This window comes from Sesamum indicum, linkage group LG11 (assembly GCF_000512975.1).
Source record: "Sesamum indicum cultivar Zhongzhi No. 13 linkage group LG11, S_indicum_v1.0, whole genome shotgun sequence".
Taxonomy (NCBI): domain Eukaryota; kingdom Viridiplantae; phylum Streptophyta; class Magnoliopsida; order Lamiales; family Pedaliaceae; genus Sesamum; species Sesamum indicum.
The window spans coordinates 11188569-11207156 of NC_026155.1; the positions used below are offsets into that span (position 1 = coordinate 11188569).

Consider the following 18588-nt stretch of genomic DNA (forward strand, 5'->3'; position numbering starts at 1 on the left):
ACTTACTACATATAATAAATATTCTCGCCAAATTTGAATGTCATGCGACTTTGCTACAAATTTTTTTAGTTGGAGTAATACATTCTCACATGACATTCAAATGTCATTTTTGAGTTAAAAACGTCTGAAGCAAATATGCGCCTTTTGTGGGGTCTCCAATTAAAAGGCCGACGTTTCGTGTATCTCCTCTTTCTCACTCTCTCTAGTCTATGCACACACACGCAGACAAACAGTGCTGCTTTAAGAAGTATCGGTCATGGCGAGCAGCTCCAGTATACGAATGATAGGCAAGTAAATTCTTCGTCGATTTTCATTCTATCTTGCTAATTGTTAAAGTGTTTAATTTATCTGCACGGCATTCAAATTTTCATTTCTGTTTGATTTTCTACTGCAGACATCGCTGTTAACTTCACTGGTAAGAGTGCTTGGCATGTTTGTTTTGATTCTTTCTTTTGCAATTAGCCTTTTTTGTTTACAATCCACTGCACTCTGAAAAATATGCAGATAGTATGTTCAGAGGAATGTACAATGGGAAGCAATATCACGTGGCTGATATTGCCACGGTGCTTAGTAGGGCTTGGAGCGCCGGCGTCGATCGGATTATTGTAAATTATTGCCTTTGCCTTTTCCAGAAATTGACTTTTATAGTTTATGGCTGTTTAATTGGACTTCTGTTTGTGTTGTTCGGATTTCCTATATTGTATTTTTTTTTACTTGTTGCTGAGATATGAAAATGTTGGAAATGAAAGGCAAATATTTTTGGTCGTTTTAACTGAGGGCTTGCTTCTAAAATCTGTTGTACTATTTTCAGAATTTATTACCTTACAAATAATCATGAAGCTGAGTAAAAGAGACATATAACTGATTGAAGCTGAAACGAAAATTGTAGCGCTTTCATTTGGACCCATGTTGGTATTTGTAGTTGTGGTATACCGGTGAAGAAATCACTGTTCTGGGTTGGCGAATGTGCAAATTGAATAAAAGTTGATACTTTCAGTCTTTTTGGTCTATTTGAAGCTTGTAAGTTGATGTTCGTGCCTAGTATGTAACTAGCACAGTTTAGATAGTTTCAGTTATATATGTTTAATGGTATCTGGCTTAGATTAAAATGTGATATTGAGTTGAAAACTGGAGCATGTAGTGTGATAGAGATAATTTGTTTCTTCATCTAGGATTTTTCCCAAACACATAGGATTCTTATTATGTTAAATATTTCAGGTGACTGGAGGCTCTCTCGAGGAGTCAAAGGAAGCTCTTGCTATTGCTGAAACTGATGGTCATTTTATGCATTCTAGTTCGTTGTATAGTGTAAATTTAACTGCATATCTCTCTATATTCTGCTATCATAATTGTTAAAATGTAAGTATGTTTATTATTGCAGCAAGACTTTTCTGCACAGTTGGTGTGCACCCGACAAGATGTAAAGTGAGATTTCCTATCTAAATTATTCAGGACAAACCTGACTTCCTTCTATATATTTTCTGGAGGCATTTACGTCATGCATCCTTTTGCTGTCAATCAGGAATTTGATGACAGCGGTGACCCGGAGAAACATTTTGAGGCTCTTTTGTCATTGGCTAAAGAGGGAGTTGAGAAAGGCAAAGTATGCATATTTCCTTAGATGATTTTTTTTTCAACTTTGTAATGGTCCTGGAAGGCATCCAGAGCTTGCACTACTTTAGTTGTTTTAACTTAAGCAAGTAACTATTTCTGCTCTTTTTTATTAAATTTCACTAGTGAGAAGGTACCTTATGCCCTTCATTGGGACAGTAACTTATAACTAATTTTCTCTTATGCAAAACATCATTTCAAGCAAGGTGGTCGCAATTGGAGAATGTGGACTGGATTATGACAGGCTTCACTTCTGCCCACCTGAAATTCAGAAGAAGTATGTGCTTGCTTGAAAAACTTCCTTGCTATTTCATTTCTCCGGGGCTTCTTCTTTTCCTTTTTATTCATTCTTGTGCCCTTCCTCTGGATGAACCGCATTAAAAGAGGAAGGGAGTTACCTCCGCAACTTCCTTCCAGTTTTTGACCTAATCCTTTCTGGACCTCTATTTGGCTACATGCCATGGCCTATCTGTAATACTACTTAATGTCTAAAAATAGGTACTTCGAGAAGCAATTTGAATTAGCATATGCTACGAAGTTGCCAATGTTTCTCCACATGCGAGCAGCTGCTGAAGATTTCTGCAATATTCTTGAGCAAAACAAACATAGGTAAGATTTATGGCCTCATGGCATTTTGTGAATAGCCAATTGGGCTGATGCCCACACTTAGTTGTTGTTGCTCTCACGAGTGATGCCTCAGCTAACAGGTAAGATTATAGCATGGTGGTAATGGCCAAATGCAAGTAATCATGGCTCAATACAGGTGGTAATCACTAAAAAGACCAATATAGTTTCTAAGTTATAGGGAACAATATTTTCTCTGTGGTATTTAAGATACCTTGTTCTGAACTTCTCAGCATTAATGTGTTCCATTGTCGAGGTTTTGGTTTGCCTTTCCCCTGTTCTTGTGCTTCCAGGATTTGTGCTATTATTTTCCAATTCCATGTTTGGATGTGCAGGTTAAAACACTTTTTGTTTTTCCTTTTCCTTTGCCTGGCAGGTTCTGCTCTGGGGTTGCTCACTCTTTTACTGGCAGTGCCCAAGATCGCGACCGGCTTCTTTCTTTCAGTGATCTATACATAGGTTAACTACAGTTCCGTTCATCTGCCTTGAGCTTGATCTATTCCTGCCTCATACTTGGGACTTTCTTTTGAGTATTTAATTTTTTTTTCTTTTAATTTTCTGCTTCTCATTATTTATAGGTGTAAACGGATGCTCTCTGAAGACTTCTCAGAACCTTGACGTTGTAAAAGGAATTCCCCTTGAACGTATGATGATCGAGACAGACTCACCATACTGTGAAATCAAGAATTCACACGCGGGGGTTAATTTTGTGAAATCTTCATGGCCTTCGAAGAAGAAGGAGAAATATGATCCAGATTGCATTGTCAAAGGTCGCAATGAACCATGTTTAGTTCGGTGAGTGGGAAAACATCAAAACCATAGATAATGGATGTCGTAAAAATATTCTATGTACACCTTATAATTGATAGTTTTAAGGCATTAGTACATATAAAGAAGCCATTTCTGAGAAAGATCTTTTCGGGTATTAGGATCTAAGTTGAAATTGAAGATCCAAAGCTATGAAATATTATATTTGTCTCTGTTTTCTCAAAGGTTTCCTTACTTGCCAAGTATGTGAAATGAATCCAGAAATTTTATACTGGCTAAAGTGCTGAGTGGTATAACAAATACAGAAAACTGACATTTTAGTCTAAAATCTGGGAAACTTGAACAATCTTTACTATCTATTATCCATGACCTTCTCTGTTGAGTCCCATGGGTTGACTGTTGGTAGATGATATATCCATACTTCATTGCAAAGGAAGAATTCTATCTTTTAATGTTTGGTGTTTAGGAATACTTCAGAGAACACTCAGAAAGCAATCCTACGATTATATAAAAAGAAACATTAAGAAAATGCTCATGATTACAAGTCATAGTTAGGAGTAATTTGCATGTAGTTATTTCATCTTCGTAATACTAATGTACATTAGAAAAGTTACTAATACTCTGTTATTTTATTTGTCCAAAAGAAATATGTAACGGATTTAATCTTCAATATTTTATTTTCCCTGTTCACTTTCCTTCGGTCAAATCCTAAATGCTAACCATATATCTAATAACTTTGAGATGTTCAAGCCTACTCTGCAGATTTATGCAACCTTTTCTATGATTGCTTCATCATAATTTGCTTAGAAACATTATCCCTCTCCAGTCATCTATGTTATATATATATATATATATATATATATGTACACATTCATGAAAATGTGTATCATACATTCTGAACACCTGGATTTAGAGCTTTAAATTTATAGATAGAGGCATAGTACTTGAGGTGGTTGCTGAGTATGATACAATATATATTCAATCACTTGCAGGCAAGTACTTGAGGTGGTTGCTGGCTGTAAAGGTATTGCAGACGTCGATCAACTCAGCAAAACCTTGTACCACAACACCTGCAGGTTATGTTTTCTTTCCTGTTACCCCCCCTTATTTAGTGCAAAAAACTTGTTTTCATCAGAGGAGTGTGTAGTCTGAGCAAAGATGCGCTTTATGATTTGTCCTGCCCTTATAATGGTTCCTTTTGGCTGCATCTTGACTAAACTAAGTGTCGGGATCTTCTCAAAGAATTGCTTTTTTGTACAGGGTTTTCTTCCCACAGGATTTGGACTCCGCAGCAGATGCTCTTCTTGCTGGTGGTCAGAGTGCTAGTTGAAGATTTTGCATAATCATTGCGGAAGAAATCAACTTAATGCTGAGCTGAAATATTTTGTAACCCTTTAATGTTGGCAAAGAATTGTTTCTCTCTTCTTAAAATTAACACAGGACTCGATAAAGAAATTTTTCTTAGTAGAGTTAAAAATAATGAAACAGTACCAAAACTTTCAAACTGCAGAGAAGGCGGCATAGGACTATTCTCTCACGCATGTGATGTATATTTTCCTTGTATTTGTTTGTAACCGCAATGCTGCTGCTGCACTGTGGGAGCTGTCATTGCAAATGTGATTCTTTTTTTGGCACAATTTTCACTAATTTCATAGCGCTGGGAACAAACTTCATGCTTTATAATGATTATGTGATTTCATTGTCGCTATTTCTTCTTAGGAATCTTGCTTGTTGAAGACTTGAGGCCGAATTATGCATTGAATGCATAAGTAATTCCATCCATTTTTTAACTGCAAATGATGTGGATTCTTTGGTACTTTACATAACTAGGGAACTTAACTGGTTGAAAGAATACTTCAGCTCCCTTAATAAACAATTTAACACCAATTTCAAAATTGGGCATTAAACCTTCGCATTATTAAACTGATAGAGAACCAACAGAATATGCTACATGGTGCATAATTTAGAGGGTAAAGTGTTACTCGAGAACTAGAAGCAATCTAGATCAATAAGTGAACAAGGTTATATTTGTGTTCCGGCTATTTTGTCCAAACTTACATCTATAAGTTCCAATTCGATCTACAGTTACATCCTTAGCTACAATATAACTATAAACATCTCAAAATCGGCGGAACCAGAGTAAGCAAAGAAGAATCTCAAGAAAATGGAGCCCGCATCATGCATCGAGGTTAAATCTGTGCTTGAGTATTGGTTTTGCATGAATTCACCATAACTTTTTTAGTATACGCAATTAACTCCATACTGCATTTCCACTCAGGTACTAACACTTGAAAGCATCTCACTGTTTTCCACATCAGTTTCTGATGTATTCTCAACTGCTGGCGGAGGAGATGCTGGAGCTCTTTGCTCCGCTAGATTTAACCTTAATGGTCGGCCTTCCACCTCCTACATTGTGCAAAGGAATTAACAGGATTAAGAGCAAAACGTTCCATAAGAGTCATTACAACTCAAAGTTTTTCTTACCACTCCATTCATGGCGTTCAGTGCAGATTGGACTTCTTCCGCAGATGTGAAAGTAATGAATCCAAAGCCTCGAGATCTTCCAGAGTCCCTATCATAAATGACCTTGGCGCTTAGGAATCCTGGCTGTTCTGCAAAAGCTTCTCTCAGGGCTTGAGATGTGAGGCCCCAGCTGAGGTTGCCGGCATATATTTTATGGGGGCTATCCACAAAGCCCTGAGAGCTGCTTCGTATCTTTGGAGTCATTACTTCGCGTTCACCACCTCTGGGAACCTCAGGGAAGTTAACCTTTGCAGTACGACCACCGATTTGCTAAAAGTATTGACAACAGAACAATTGAGAGGGAAAAATGTCAGTTCCAGTTTTGCTTGGGGGATTAGGATTAGTCATGCTTTATTGACTAAAATTAATAAATGTTAGCTCATGCATACAGACAACGAGAATGAGGCAATCCTAATTCTGGTTTCTATACAATATTAAGCAGTATCTGTTATCAAGAACTTCTACATAAGTGTTTCCAGGAGGTTGCTGCTCTAATACTTCTGTAAGTCATATTTATATTACACAGAAAATGTTGTATGCAAATCTGTGTAGTCCATTCTGCCAAATTATGGCAAGTTCAAAAGTAGCAAGAGCTTAACCCCAAAGTTTCTGAATCAGTTTCAAAGTTGGACAGGCACGAAATCACTCTGCCAGGTATTTCCTGTACCGAGGACTCCCAACAAACAACCAAGTTTCATATTAGCAGCGCAATTCACAATTCAGAGCCCAATAGCATCAATTCGGAGCCATTGTTAGTGACGTAGGGCATGTTTTCTTTTCATGATTGCTTCTTCGGGATAACTGGGAAAGTGGGATGGAGAATCCAGTTCAGAATTCTTATAGTTTCTGTCCACTCCCAAAAGCAGTTTACAAGATTCATTTTGCTGTTCCCACTTAAATTTCTCAATTGGTTGAAGCACCTCTGGACTCCTGATCTTATGTCAAAATTGCACTTAACCAGAATTTGTCATTGTTTTCTGCATGTGAAGGTATAACACCAGTTTGTCATTTGCTGGAAAAGACAACCTTACTACAATGGAAAACAAGGACCCTATTAAATTTACTTGCTCCTTTGGTTTACATGCACAGTTTTATGTCTTAGAGCAGAATCTCTATTTATTTTGACAGCTCCGTGGGATGAAAATGTTTATTCAGAAATACATTTCACATAACATTACAGGAACGAAAACCAGTATCAGAATCACAATTGAGCATTTACAATACAAAGAAAGGGACACTTACAGCTCCATCAAATAACCGGATTGCCTCTTTGGCTTCTTCAACGCTGCCCATAGTAACAAATGCAAATCCTCGACTCCTATCTGTAACTCTATCATATACGATCTTTAAAAACAAAACGGCCACATTATTAGATACTAACAAGAACAATAAGAAACAAAAGCAAACTCATAAAATGAACGAATTAAATCGTTACAATGCTCAATCAGCAACCTCAAGTATTCCAGTTGAAAAGACATCACTTTCTTAGGCAAAAATTACCAGAACTCACATTTACATCCAGTTATTTTACAGCATTACATTTTCCTTTATCACCTTAGTCTTGAATCATTCCACAACAGAGAGAAAAAGGACACAAATCCTGAACTCGCATGCCCATTATATCCACTAAATGATGAAGTGTATTACAATTCATTGCATTAAAATACAGTCCACTATTTCTAATTTTGTTTCTTTTTTCCCCCTGTCTTATCGTAGCTACAGTCTTCCGAACTTAGCGGCAAAAGTACATCCCACACTTTAACGAATTTCGAGCCATTATCAATATGGTTTTACCAAAATCCTGCTCAAGTAACCATTAACAATCAAGAACCGAACGGCTAAGGTAGCAAAGTTCTCCAATTTTAACTCAGAAACAGCTAGAACCAAAATTATACCTCCACAGAAGCAACACGGCCAGCTTCCGCAAAGATTTCAGACAACTGGGAAGATGTCATTGAAAATGGCAAGTTGCCCACGTATAGCCTCCCAGCTTCCGCAGATGGTGAGACTCCATTTTCTTCCTCCTCAGCTTCAGTTACTGTTTCTTGAATACTGCTTTCTAGCTCTTCTTCCACTTCTTCTTGATTCAACTCAACGCTGTCAAACGCACTCGAAACGCAGTATATGGAAGATCGAGAATGGAAAGAAAAGGGAGAGTAACTGAGACAAGTCCTGATTTTTGAAAGGCTCTTTACGGGGTTTGCCTTACAGGGGAAGAAATGAAGAGAAAGATGATCATTAATGGTAGTTGAAGACAAATAATGTGAAGAAGTACCAATCGCAGCAGCTGCGACTGAAAGGGAAGATGCTGACATTTTTCTCCTTAGTCTGAAGCTCCAAGTAGGGAATGGCAGTAGAAAACTGAGAACTGGGGAGGTAGATGGAACAGGGTGCTGGAGTTGAGAAGATGAAGTGGGGATAAGGTTTGGTTGAGACTGTATTTGTAGTGTGAATTCTTGAACCAAATATCAAGGTGAATTGAGGTTAAAAATGTTCACTATGTTTGGATTAATGTTTTGGATGTTTTTGTTTTGGTGTTTTGGAGATAGAGAGAGAAAAATAGAGATAAGTAAGTATGTGTTTTGAGATAGATGGTATGTTTGGATTTGTGTTTTGATATAATATAAAATAATATAAAATAAGTGGTGTAGGTTTGATGTTGGAATTTGGGAGACAGGAGTTACTGTTCATTGTCAAATCATGCCTTTTAATATATATTTAGTAATATATATGTGTATGTATATATAGTATTTTGTTTGTTAGTGAAATATAATATATATATTTATGATAAGAGAAGAATAAAAAATATTAACAAAAAGTAATAAAAAAAATTAAATTACAATTGCACACCTAGTGAAGGTGTGCAAAACACAAAAACAAACAAAGTTTTGTGTTTTGGCCCATCTCTAAAATGGGACAAAACACAAAACCAAACATTGTGGTTGTTTCTTTATATGACTTGCTTATAAGCTGTAAGTTTCAAAATTTGGGGCTTTTGTCAAAAGTTGATTTGAGTTCTGGGAAAATTGCAATTTTTGTAGCAGAGATAGAGGACGTTGCATTTTTACAATGTTTTGGAGCTTAGTACATTTAATTTTATTGATAATTTTTTTAAAATTTTTTATTACATAAGATAAAAATTATGGTACATTTTGTCCATAAAATAAAAAAATTGTGCCATTTTTTTAATACAAATGCTACAATTTTTTAATCTATCGGATCAAATGTGTTAAGCCCATATTGTGTAGAATCAAAAGTGCAATTTTTTTTTGTAAGTTTATTGATTCTACTCTGAAATCATCTCTCGTTACTTTCAAAACCATGATTTTTCACTTAAATTCTACGATCAAATCAGAATGAAAAAAAAAAAAATTATTTCTTTCTCTCGGGTTTGATCTCTAATATTAGGATCCATCATAAACAAAATAAAGTTCAAGAAATATTCATATTTAATTATAGTTGCAATAAACACACACAACTAACAAGAGTACACATTAATTACCAAGTATACAAGCCTACAATATTCATACATGCTTCAAAAGACACAAACCCAAGCCAATGTTCCATAAGGACAATATCAGCAAACTCCGATCTTCTGGTCTTATTTTGACAACAGAAACATACTGATCTTACATAGTCCCTACAGGATTTTCATTAACAACCATCCCATACCACATGCCAGACATACACAAACGTGGAGGGTCGACGATTCATTTATTACATATATATTTCTTATTTCCTTACATGTTTTCTCCAAACTGGAGAGGGTAGATAATAGCCAAGAATGAGTTGCCCAAGCGAACAAATCACTGAACGGGAACGCTCCATCAACAGGATACCAATCCCATCCATTCTCCTCTCATCATCAGACTTTGAGGTAATTATTACCTGCAGTACCCATGCTTCCCACATTCGGAAATGACTGAAATGAAGGGTGGAGATGATCAATCCGAAAGGGATGATCTAGAGCTGTGGCCCTTGAAAACATGTATCCACTAGTGACCTCTGAACCTGGACTAGTAGACCCGCTGCTGTTGTTCCTTCCCTTCGAATTAACCCGTCCATCAGATTGCAGTACTTCAGATATCTGGGATCCAGTGGGCTGTTTCTCTTGTGCAGCAGCCTTTTTCAGGCTGCTCTTTTCGTTGCTAATGCTACCTTTCGGTTCTTTCGTGTTGAGGAATCGGCCACCGTTGCCTCTTGGACGCCGCATTGCATGGAGATGACGCGACAGGTGCAGATATGGCTGCAGATCATATACACACTGCAACTGAGCTTAAGCAATTCATACATTTAATCACTAATTACATTTGACTAACTCTTTTGTGTTTTCCGAAGACATCCTATGAGAACACAGTTTCAGATTTGGACAACATTTGAGCTTGTTATTCATTTTCAGCCAAAAATTGAGTCTTTCAGAATAAACAAAGCCATGATCACCATTTTCACTGCAGTTAATATTTTATTTACTTGAGATAGTTACAAATATCTATCTCAGTAGAAAGAAATGAATTTTACCTTGCGGAGTTTGAGGACTTTATTCTCAAGCTCTGCCTCAGCTCGCTTCTTTCTGCGCCTGAGGATTCCATTATACTGCTTCGCATTCACAAAAATCGGCCCTGATCCATCACTAGTCATGCTCAACGGCAACATGATCCGGCCCTGAATAGATATCAGCACTGAGAAAAACAAACGTACGCTTCCCTTTTCCTACATTTATGAATGACACTTGAGTAGAACAAGATAAAGACAGCCAACAAACCGAAATTTGAGTTCCATAAGTTGAGTACACTCCATAACATTGCTCTGCATAAGGATATTTAGCACAAATCTGCAAAAAACGTTTTCAAGAAACAGATTACGTCGTGCTCTTTTCTCCTACAAGAATCCATGATTCATATTCATCTATCATAAATATAATGTAAGGATTTGAGTTTACCAGTGGTTGGCCAAATCCAAGCTCGAAATGGCCTCGATAATCCATGGTAGCTGCAGCTTGGACGGAGGAGATGGTCTGCAGCGGAGTTTTCTCTCCATTTTCAGCAGTTTTGCATTCACCTAATTAATTGATCATACGCATTTTTAATAAATGTGATGATTGGCATTTAATTGGGAGCATGCCTAAACTAATATGATGGAGTATATATTAATAATCTTAACGTAACCCTATCAATCATTTGGATCCAACATCGCTAGCGACTAATATGTGCACTCATCAGAGTTGTTATTAATTGTTGTAGAGGGTCATAATGTGCCTAATTAACTTAAGCCATCTTCCCATGAATTCTCAGGATTTGAATGATCATGAGTTTACTTGTTTTTGTTTCTTTTTTCCCCTAATCTAAGGAATGATCATGAATTTAGTTGCTTATACTTAAAAGTGTGTTTGTGTGTGTGAACATGTGATGTTTGTTTATTGATAACTTGTGGTTAGCTGATGATCAATTATCATATGATTAAAAGGGATAATTATGTTTAGACCTCACCTGAAAATGCAAAATTATATTTTCTCCAAAGAAAAATTTAAAATTACACTTACACGCTATCGGAAAATTCTCCGTTTATAACCGAACCCCTTTTGTTAGGATTTGTAATAAAATATTATTTTGGAATTCTACTCATTGGATAAAACGCCATTTATGAATGAAAAAATTTGCCATTTTTGTACTATTTTTCCTTCCTATATACTGGATAAAGTGTACACCCTTATTACATCTATTTCGTGAAGTACTAGAAGCACTTGAACAAAATATTTTCAAGAAATAAATGGGACGATGATATCAAAACACCTCATATATAAAAAGTAAAAAAAGCACCAAAAGATGACTAACTTTTTCTTTCATTTGCGGATACTTTCTATCCAAGGACTATAACTCCAGAACTATATTTTTATTGCAATTACACCCTATTGACTTTATATATATTATATTTATCTCATTACAAGTATAATAATACTACTAAAGAAATGTTGAATAAGAGATAAAATTAAAAGTTTATGTAATTTTTTTGTTGATGTCAACATTTTTCGTTCAAACTCTAACGGATGAGAGTCAATTGTAAATGGAGAATTTTTGAAGTCGACGTAAGTGTAATATTAATTTTTTTTCAAAAAAATATAATTTCACATTTTAAATGTAAATAACCCTATAATTAATTAATTACACATACAAAAGTCTGCTATGTTAGGATTAGCTCTGGTATTTCACCAACTTCCTTTTTCCTTTCATTTTCTGAGATCAAGCTAGCTAATACTTCATGAACCATTTTTTTTTTTTTTTGCATGATTATCATAATTTCATTTAAAAAATTTAAATAATAGATTAAGTTACCAGATATATATATAAAAGGAAAAAGCTTATTATTATGGTCATTTAAGAATTACTAAATCACAAATGATTTCCTTTAATTAGTTATAACTCTATTCTTATCTCTTGTAGATTTTGAAATTTACTATAATTTGTTTAACTCATCAGAAGTAGCTAGAAACATGACATAAAATGTAAAGATTATTAATTACCAGTGATCATATAATTAAGAGGACATTGGATGAGCTTAGCTTTCTTAAACAGTTTTATAGCTACTTGAAACTTGTAAGATATTCGAAAGTGTATGGAATTTTAGAAGGAGACCTTCTCAACTCTCAAAGTAAAATGTCATGATAATTATAAATTATATATATACACTTAGGTAGGCCGAATCAATCCAATCATAAAGTAAGTGTGAAATGGTTGCTTTATGGTTGAACACTTTTTCAAAATCGTACACAAATCACATGATAAGTATATTGATTCAGATTTGATTAAATCGAGTTGGGGCAAAAAATTCCCATATATATAGAGCTCCTATATGTACGTAAATGAAAATATATGTACGTAGGAGGTAAGTAGAAAGAGTATTTTTATCCTATAGTTCAAAAAAAATCATGATATATACAAAAAAAAAAAAAAAATTGTATTTTACGTCCTATAAGTGAGTATGTTTGTAATTTTGATCTCATTATTTCTAAACTCACTGCGCCCTATAACTCTAAAAATTTTGCAATTCTAGTCTCAGGTCTTAGTTTCATTACAGTTCCATAATAGAAACAACTTTAATTGTCCTAAAAATTTAATGGAGCTCATGATCTTGTTATTTTTATCAGAAATTTAACTAAATTAAGACTTGAGACTAAAATTTCAAAAAGCTTGGAGTAATGGGATGTATTGTAAAGAGTTAAAAATAAGTTATGGGATGTATTGTAAAGAGTTAAAAATAGAAGGATAATATTCGCAAAAAAACTAACTAGTGGAATGTAAAATGCAATTTTCTTATATAAAACGTACAGCACAAAACAAAAAATTAATTTATATTAATAAAAAAAAATCTGAACTGATCATCAAGGGCTCAATTATCTAACCCTGGAGGAAGATATTCTTAAATTATGGTTACATATGGTGTTGCTATAAGTCATTAGATTACATAGGGGATTGACAGCTTTAATAACATTAATTTTTCTTGCTATTTCTCTAGAGTTTGTCCTAATTATTAGAATATTACGTGACAAGTGTATTATACTTTCCGTAAAATTAATATAATCTAATGGGATCATCGATCAGTCACATAACACATGAGGTTATAATACTTGTTATGTGATTTATTAAATGTGACAAGAACTATATATAATCTTAAAACTAAGTTTGGAGTGTACTAGAATTAAGAAACATGCATGCTAAATGTAATCCTATTCTAAGTCTCTAACAATATTCACATCGTAATTTAATCGAAAATACTGATGTTAGTACACATATATTTCTAATAAACTTTTCAATAACAACCACTTAAAATTTTCAGCTTTTATATAGTTAATTTGAGGTATATATATAATTGTTCGAATTTTTAATAAATTAGATAATTTGATCGAATCAAATTAATTACAAGACAAGTGCATTAATTGCTTAAATTAAAAGGCTTTTCTCCTTTAATTTTGTGTGAACGCACATAATTATCCTAATTAATTAACATGTGAGCAATTATTGATCAGAAGTAAACATTAATTTCAACAGTCTTTCCTAATTATTATTTCTGAATTTCATTTCCTTCTGAGGGGAATAAGTCATACATGGAAATAATTAGAACATCAAATCATATGAGAAAAGTTAAGAGGCAGACAGAACTGAAAAATACAGTAATTAATAATAATAATAATAATAATAATAATAATAATGCATAGGGAATTATAAGTTACCTGAGAAAAGAGTGAAGTGAGTGACATTTCCCTTTCCCAAGCCTGGCTGATCTTGAGGTTCTTTAGCACCACCGCCGAAATGGCAGTCCGCGGCGGCAGAAAGTTCCAGGGCGGCGAGCTTTGATTGGACAAGAGCTTCGCCGCCGTAAGGCGCCGGCTGAGATCCGATCCCTGTCCAACCGGCGAGGGAATTTTGGGCAATCCCATCATGTTCTTTGAAGAAGACAGCGTGCATGGTCATTTTTCAGGCACAAATCAGATTCACCTTTGTGTTCAGATCCTGCAGTCTTAATTTCTTGTTTCAACTGAAGCTACAAACCCTAACAAAGACTTCTATTTTCAGACACAAAAAGGAAAAAAAAAAAAAAAGAACTTTCTGATAGTACATAATTTTTATATATTTTTCAGAATTTAACAATGAGACATAATCATAGGAGGTACTCTAATCACAGAAGCAACTGACAGACACTTGAGCAACATATAGGAATCAGTGTCTTTTGAGGAAAAAATGAATCTGAAAAGTGTTGAAAATTAAAATAAAATAAATTGAATTATAAGAAGGACAATAATTGAAGGTGGAATAAAGTAGAACAGTGTGCCATTAAGATAAATATAAAGGAGCAAAAATTAATATATAAAAGGTGGGCACCTTATCTCATAAATTTACAAACTATACTACCTAAAATTCCACAGCCCTGGAGATATATAGATACAAACAAGGTGCAATGAACTTAAAAAAAATATCAATTATATATATAATAATTTGTATAGAAAAAAATTACAGTTATTTATAAAATAATATAGTATTTAAATCTCGTGTGGAGGGGCTAGAAAAATAGATCAATATGCAGCTCATAGGTTCTGCGGATTTGCAGGGGAAAAATTGACGAAGCTGAAATGTGTTCTTGTATGTGTGTGTGTATATATATTGTAGCATGTATTGAAGAGAGAGAGAGAGAGAGAGAGAGAGAGAGAGAGAGAGAGAGAGAGAGAGAGAGAAGATGAGGAAGGAATTATTTTGGACAAGCGTGTGGAAAATTAGATAAGAGGACGAGAGGAGAGAACATACCAGTTAGTCGGGGGCTGAGGAGGTCGGATGAAGATGGAAATCAACCACCAACACTGTCGGTACAATATCAAGCAGCAGCAACAGGGACGATGAGAGAGAATGAGAGACCAGGAGAGAGAGAGGCGAGGGCGGAGTATATATGTCTATTGAGAACTCCACAAAGAATGACCAATCAAATATATCTTTCATGCAACTTACTTTGATTTATGTGTCAATTTTATTTAAAATTCTCTCTCCATTTTTTTTTTAAATGAAAAAATTCAGATTCAAATTAGATTAAGATGAATTGATTCAATTATATAATAAATAATATTTTTAAATTATATATCAATTGTATAATAAGTAGATTATATTTTTCATATAATTAATTTAAATTTGATCAAATTCAATCCCAATGAGAATTTGAAAGTGGTGGTGGGACAATTGTTGCTTTCTCTATTCATTCTCAATTAGTAAGTTAATTTAATATAAAAAGGAGAGAGAATAATTAAGTAATATTCCAAGAAAAAGAAAATTTAAAATAAAACAATAAAACAAACTAAAAAACAAGTGTTGCAAGACGACAATATAATTATTTTAATGAAATAAAATAATTCCTCCGTTCCCCTCATCATACTCTATTTTAATTTTATCCTAATTCCAATTCCATCATTATGATGAAAGTCACAATTCCCTATCAAAATGTATTAATTGAAAACTATCATTCAATTTAATTAACTAATGTTTCGAAAGATAAAACTTTTAAGAATTATTGTTGATCACAACATAATTTTGTCCAAATAAAGAAATTTTTATATTTTTAAACGAATTTGATTACACGACGACATTATTGTTATGTATTTTTGACATCGTAAATTTAAGATGTAACCATAATATTATTCCAATAAAAACATATTTATCTTTTTTAATTTTTCAAGGAGAAAAAGAAAAAAAAAAAACAAAGAACTGGGGAATCTTGTAACCGTCAACTGTATTGGTAAGGCAAAAGTGGAGTACATTTGGAGCAATGGAGGGAGGAGGTGTCTCGTTTCAATGTAGACAATGGGATCTACTGTCCTGATAGGGATTGGTCCCCATTTTCGTGGGATTCATGCAACTATTGGATACTTCTTCTTCTCACCAATCTTAACTTGTTTGGTACAACACTTATACTAAACAACATTGTCCACACACCTACACACACTTGCGTTGCTCCGTCAATGTCTTAACATTCAAACTGAAATTAACATCCCACCAATTAATTAATTTTAAGCTACAAAATTATTAATTAATTTCACCTCTAATAATCCATACGTTTTTTGAGTTAAATTAGGAGTTTAATTAATTAATTACATTGATGGGTTCGCCATTTCTTGGCATTTCCTTGAGAAATCAATAATTATCATATATGATTAAGTTTGACATTGTCTACTACTTATTTAATTAATTTCATTATAAATAATCAAGATTTTCAGCCACTTGCGTTCATTTGTTATTTGCTACTTGCTAAATTTCCCCTGTGCCAACGGCTCTAAGCCAAAGTCAGTTGGTGTAAGTTAATTATCAAGATTAATTAATTAATCGGCCGATTCATTTGTTATTTTTAACAATTTGTGTAATAAAAATGGCAAATAAATCAACACCAATTAATTATTCTAGAGGTTCATCAATAAACTTTCTTGCACGTCAGAATCGTACTATAATAATTTTACCTTATATATATAAAATCATTGACATTTGTTATATATATACACATATATATACTTAATTCTTTTTCATTAAATATATGGTCATCGTATTACCAAATTTAGGGTTTACATAATTGACAATTTTAATCTTTTTATAGCTTAACACGCGGTAATTATAATTATAATTATATAACTATGTACGTATTTTAGATAGAAATACATACATATGTATACATGTATATAAATATGAAATCAATTAAAAAATTCCATATATAAATAGTCCCTTTCGTAGTATGTAATATATTTTTGATATTTTCAATAGTCATTGTCAGTGTCGGATTTAAGGATGTTCTAAAATTCAGTAGTGCAGTTACATATCTAGATACTTTCTTCCTAGTACCTACCTAATTACGTATGTACGTATACCTTAACACCCATATTTATAAATGATATTACACAAAACAGGTAGGATTTTTTGAACGGCAAATGGGAATCTACAGAGTGATTAATTTGACCTAATCAACATTAATTATGGCCAGCTAATGATGCAATTAGCTAGCATACAACATATATGATCAACGACCTGCACTTTAGATAATTAAATAATTAAAAGGGTTTTTTTTTTTTTAATTTCAACGATGAATTTGATGCATCGCGTCTCGCCAATATCACCGAATTTGACACTGATGGATGATATATAGGCAGATTTTTACACGCAAAATTCTCTTTAATAAGTCTTTTCAACCCTATTTAAGTTTAATTTTGCTTTCACCCCTTTTTGCCAAAGCTTGCACGGTGCGATCCCTTTGAAGTTGCTTTAAACAGAAAGTCATCAATTACAAACTTTAAATGAGTATTTATAAAAGTCTTTACTTTTTGAAAAGTGATAAATTTTAAAAGAAGATGAATTTGAAGTAAAAGCCAAAATGAGTAAGATTTACAATAAGTGATGAGTAGTAGAATGAGACGGAGTGTAAGTACTGTAGGCAAGGCAGGTTGAATAAATTTAGATAATTTTTCGATCCAACTCAATATTTTTAATTTTTACAACTCTTCAAGTCCAAACCTAATTCGAGAATCATCATCAGCAATTTGTTTTGTCTTCAACAAATCTTTATTTTGAACATAATGAAACATATAATTATAAATCCAAACATCCAATTCAAAATCTCGTCGAATGCATAATATCATTAAATCCAACATCGAAAAAACAACCAAAAAGATTACCATAATCTTCCTAGAAAAGCTTTCCGAACAAAGTGCAAAGTTGGTTGATTAGACCCCACATCTTAACTATGCACACCATGTCCATAGAATTTGCTTTTATAGCTTCACCAAAAATGTACCAAATTTTCCACCAAAAAAATATACCAAATATTTGGGGACTCCATTGCAAACATTTCAAGAATGGGTACGTAGTACTCAGTAGTAGTAAATTGGGGGGCCCAAAAAGGCCTGCACTGCACCTGCACCTCTCTTCATTGTAAGCAAACTCTGGTGGTCCAACTCCTTTGCCACTTCCACAAATGATTCATTTTATGTTTTTCAGCTTTTTGATTTTTCAGATTTTAGCCTTTTGGAGCTTTATGCCCCTCTTTTAGCTGCTGATGATCATTTTCATTATGCAAAAGTAGTTCCACCACTATCTAGGTTTATAATGTGTGACACGTGTCAAGAGCCCAACATGGCCTAGTGGATTCTAGAAAAAGGAACAAAAAATTGAACAAACGAAAAAAGGGTTATATTTTCCTTATTTTTGTCTGGCTTCTTCATCTGCATCCCACATCGGATAAGGGGAGTACTTGGACAACTTTGGTTTAAACTATTTTAAGCTCTTGCTATACCAAAATTCCACTATTGGATTCGTGTGGATCATACCAAAATTGAATTAATCTTTATTTATGGTAACATCATCATGATCTCAAAAGTTGAGTCTCCGCAATACATGTGTTATTGTTGAATCCGATTTGTTCATGCTGAATAATAGTGTTGAATTTCGATATTTTCTTTAATATGAAATTATTAATTAATTTTTTTAAAAAAATTTAAATTTATCAATTCAAATATAATTTTATTGAAACGCAGCCAGATTCCGACCTCTC

The 18588-nt window shown here is 33.8% G+C and overlaps 3 protein-coding genes across 5 annotated transcripts; 1 reads left to right on the forward strand and 2 right to left on the reverse strand.

Moving 5' to 3' along the window:
• On the forward strand, positions 143–4671 carry LOC105173996 (putative deoxyribonuclease TATDN1). The gene is made up of 12 exons (XM_011095942.2): positions 143–287; positions 395–415; positions 505–605; positions 1219–1276; positions 1382–1425; positions 1523–1603; positions 1818–1888; positions 2110–2220; positions 2612–2694; positions 2814–3030; positions 3996–4079; positions 4264–4671. The coding sequence occupies exons 1-12, from the start codon at positions 257–259 to the stop codon at positions 4331–4333; spliced, it is 972 nt and encodes a 323-aa protein (XP_011094244.1). The 5' UTR covers positions 143–256; the 3' UTR covers positions 4334–4671.
• On the reverse strand, positions 4891–7975 carry LOC105173997 (33 kDa ribonucleoprotein, chloroplastic). Its single transcript, XM_011095943.2, has 4 exons — positions 7422–7975; positions 6769–6870; positions 5488–5796; positions 4891–5409 (listed from the first exon to the last, which is right to left on the reverse strand). The coding sequence occupies exons 1-4, from the start codon at positions 7839–7841 to the stop codon at positions 5278–5280; spliced, it is 963 nt and encodes a 320-aa protein (XP_011094245.1). The 5' UTR covers positions 7842–7975; the 3' UTR covers positions 4891–5277.
• On the reverse strand, positions 9006–14976 carry LOC105173998 (nuclear transcription factor Y subunit A-10). Of its 3 annotated transcripts, none has more exons than XM_020698097.1 (6): positions 14820–14976; positions 13751–14030; positions 10466–10584; positions 10289–10357; positions 10045–10188; positions 9006–9772 (listed from the first exon to the last, which is right to left on the reverse strand). In XM_020698097.1, exons 2-6 carry the CDS (start codon positions 13989–13991, stop codon positions 9392–9394), a joined length of 954 nt encoding a protein of 317 aa, XP_020553756.1. In that variant the 5' UTR covers positions 13992–14030; positions 14820–14976; the 3' UTR covers positions 9006–9391. The 3 variants fall into 3 exon arrangements, with proteins under 3 accessions (XP_020553756.1, XP_011094246.1, XP_020553757.1); XM_011095944.2 differs by having other exon boundaries at positions 13751–14070; positions 14820–14973; XM_020698098.1 differs by having other exon boundaries at positions 13751–14037; positions 14820–14972.

Excerpts from the sequence above, each read along its gene's own strand:
- LOC105173998 (XM_020698097.1), bottom strand. The coding sequence starts at position 13,991 with ATGACCATGCACGCTGTCTTCTTCAAAGAACATGATGGGATTGCCCAA. Across the intron at positions 10,585-13,750 it reads TCACTTCACTCTTTTCTCAG|GTGAATGCAAAACTGCTGAA; the intron begins GTAACTTATAAT and ends TCAATTAATTAG. Across the intron at positions 10,358-10,465 it reads TTGGATTTGGCCAACCACTG|ATTTGTGCTAAATATCCTTA; the intron begins GTAAACTCAAAT and ends CGTTTTTTGCAG.
- LOC105173997 (XM_011095943.2), bottom strand. The coding sequence starts at position 7,841 with ATGTCAGCATCTTCCCTTTCAGTCGCAGCTGCTGCGATTGGTACTTCT. Across the intron at positions 6,871-7,421 it reads GCCGTGTTGCTTCTGTGGAG|ATCGTATATGATAGAGTTAC; the intron begins GTATAATTTTGG and ends TTGTTTTTAAAG. Across the intron at positions 5,410-5,487 it reads TGAACGCCATGAATGGAGTG|GAGGTGGAAGGCCGACCATT; the intron begins GTAAGAAAAACT and ends TGCACAATGTAG.
- LOC105173996 (XM_011095942.2), top strand. The coding sequence starts at position 257 with ATGGCGAGCAGCTCCAGTATACGAATGATAG. Across the intron at positions 288-394 it reads CTCCAGTATACGAATGATAG|ACATCGCTGTTAACTTCACT; the intron begins GCAAGTAAATTC and ends TTTCTACTGCAG. Across the intron at positions 606-1,218 it reads CCGGCGTCGATCGGATTATT|GTGACTGGAGGCTCTCTCGA; the intron begins GTAAATTATTGC and ends TAAATATTTCAG.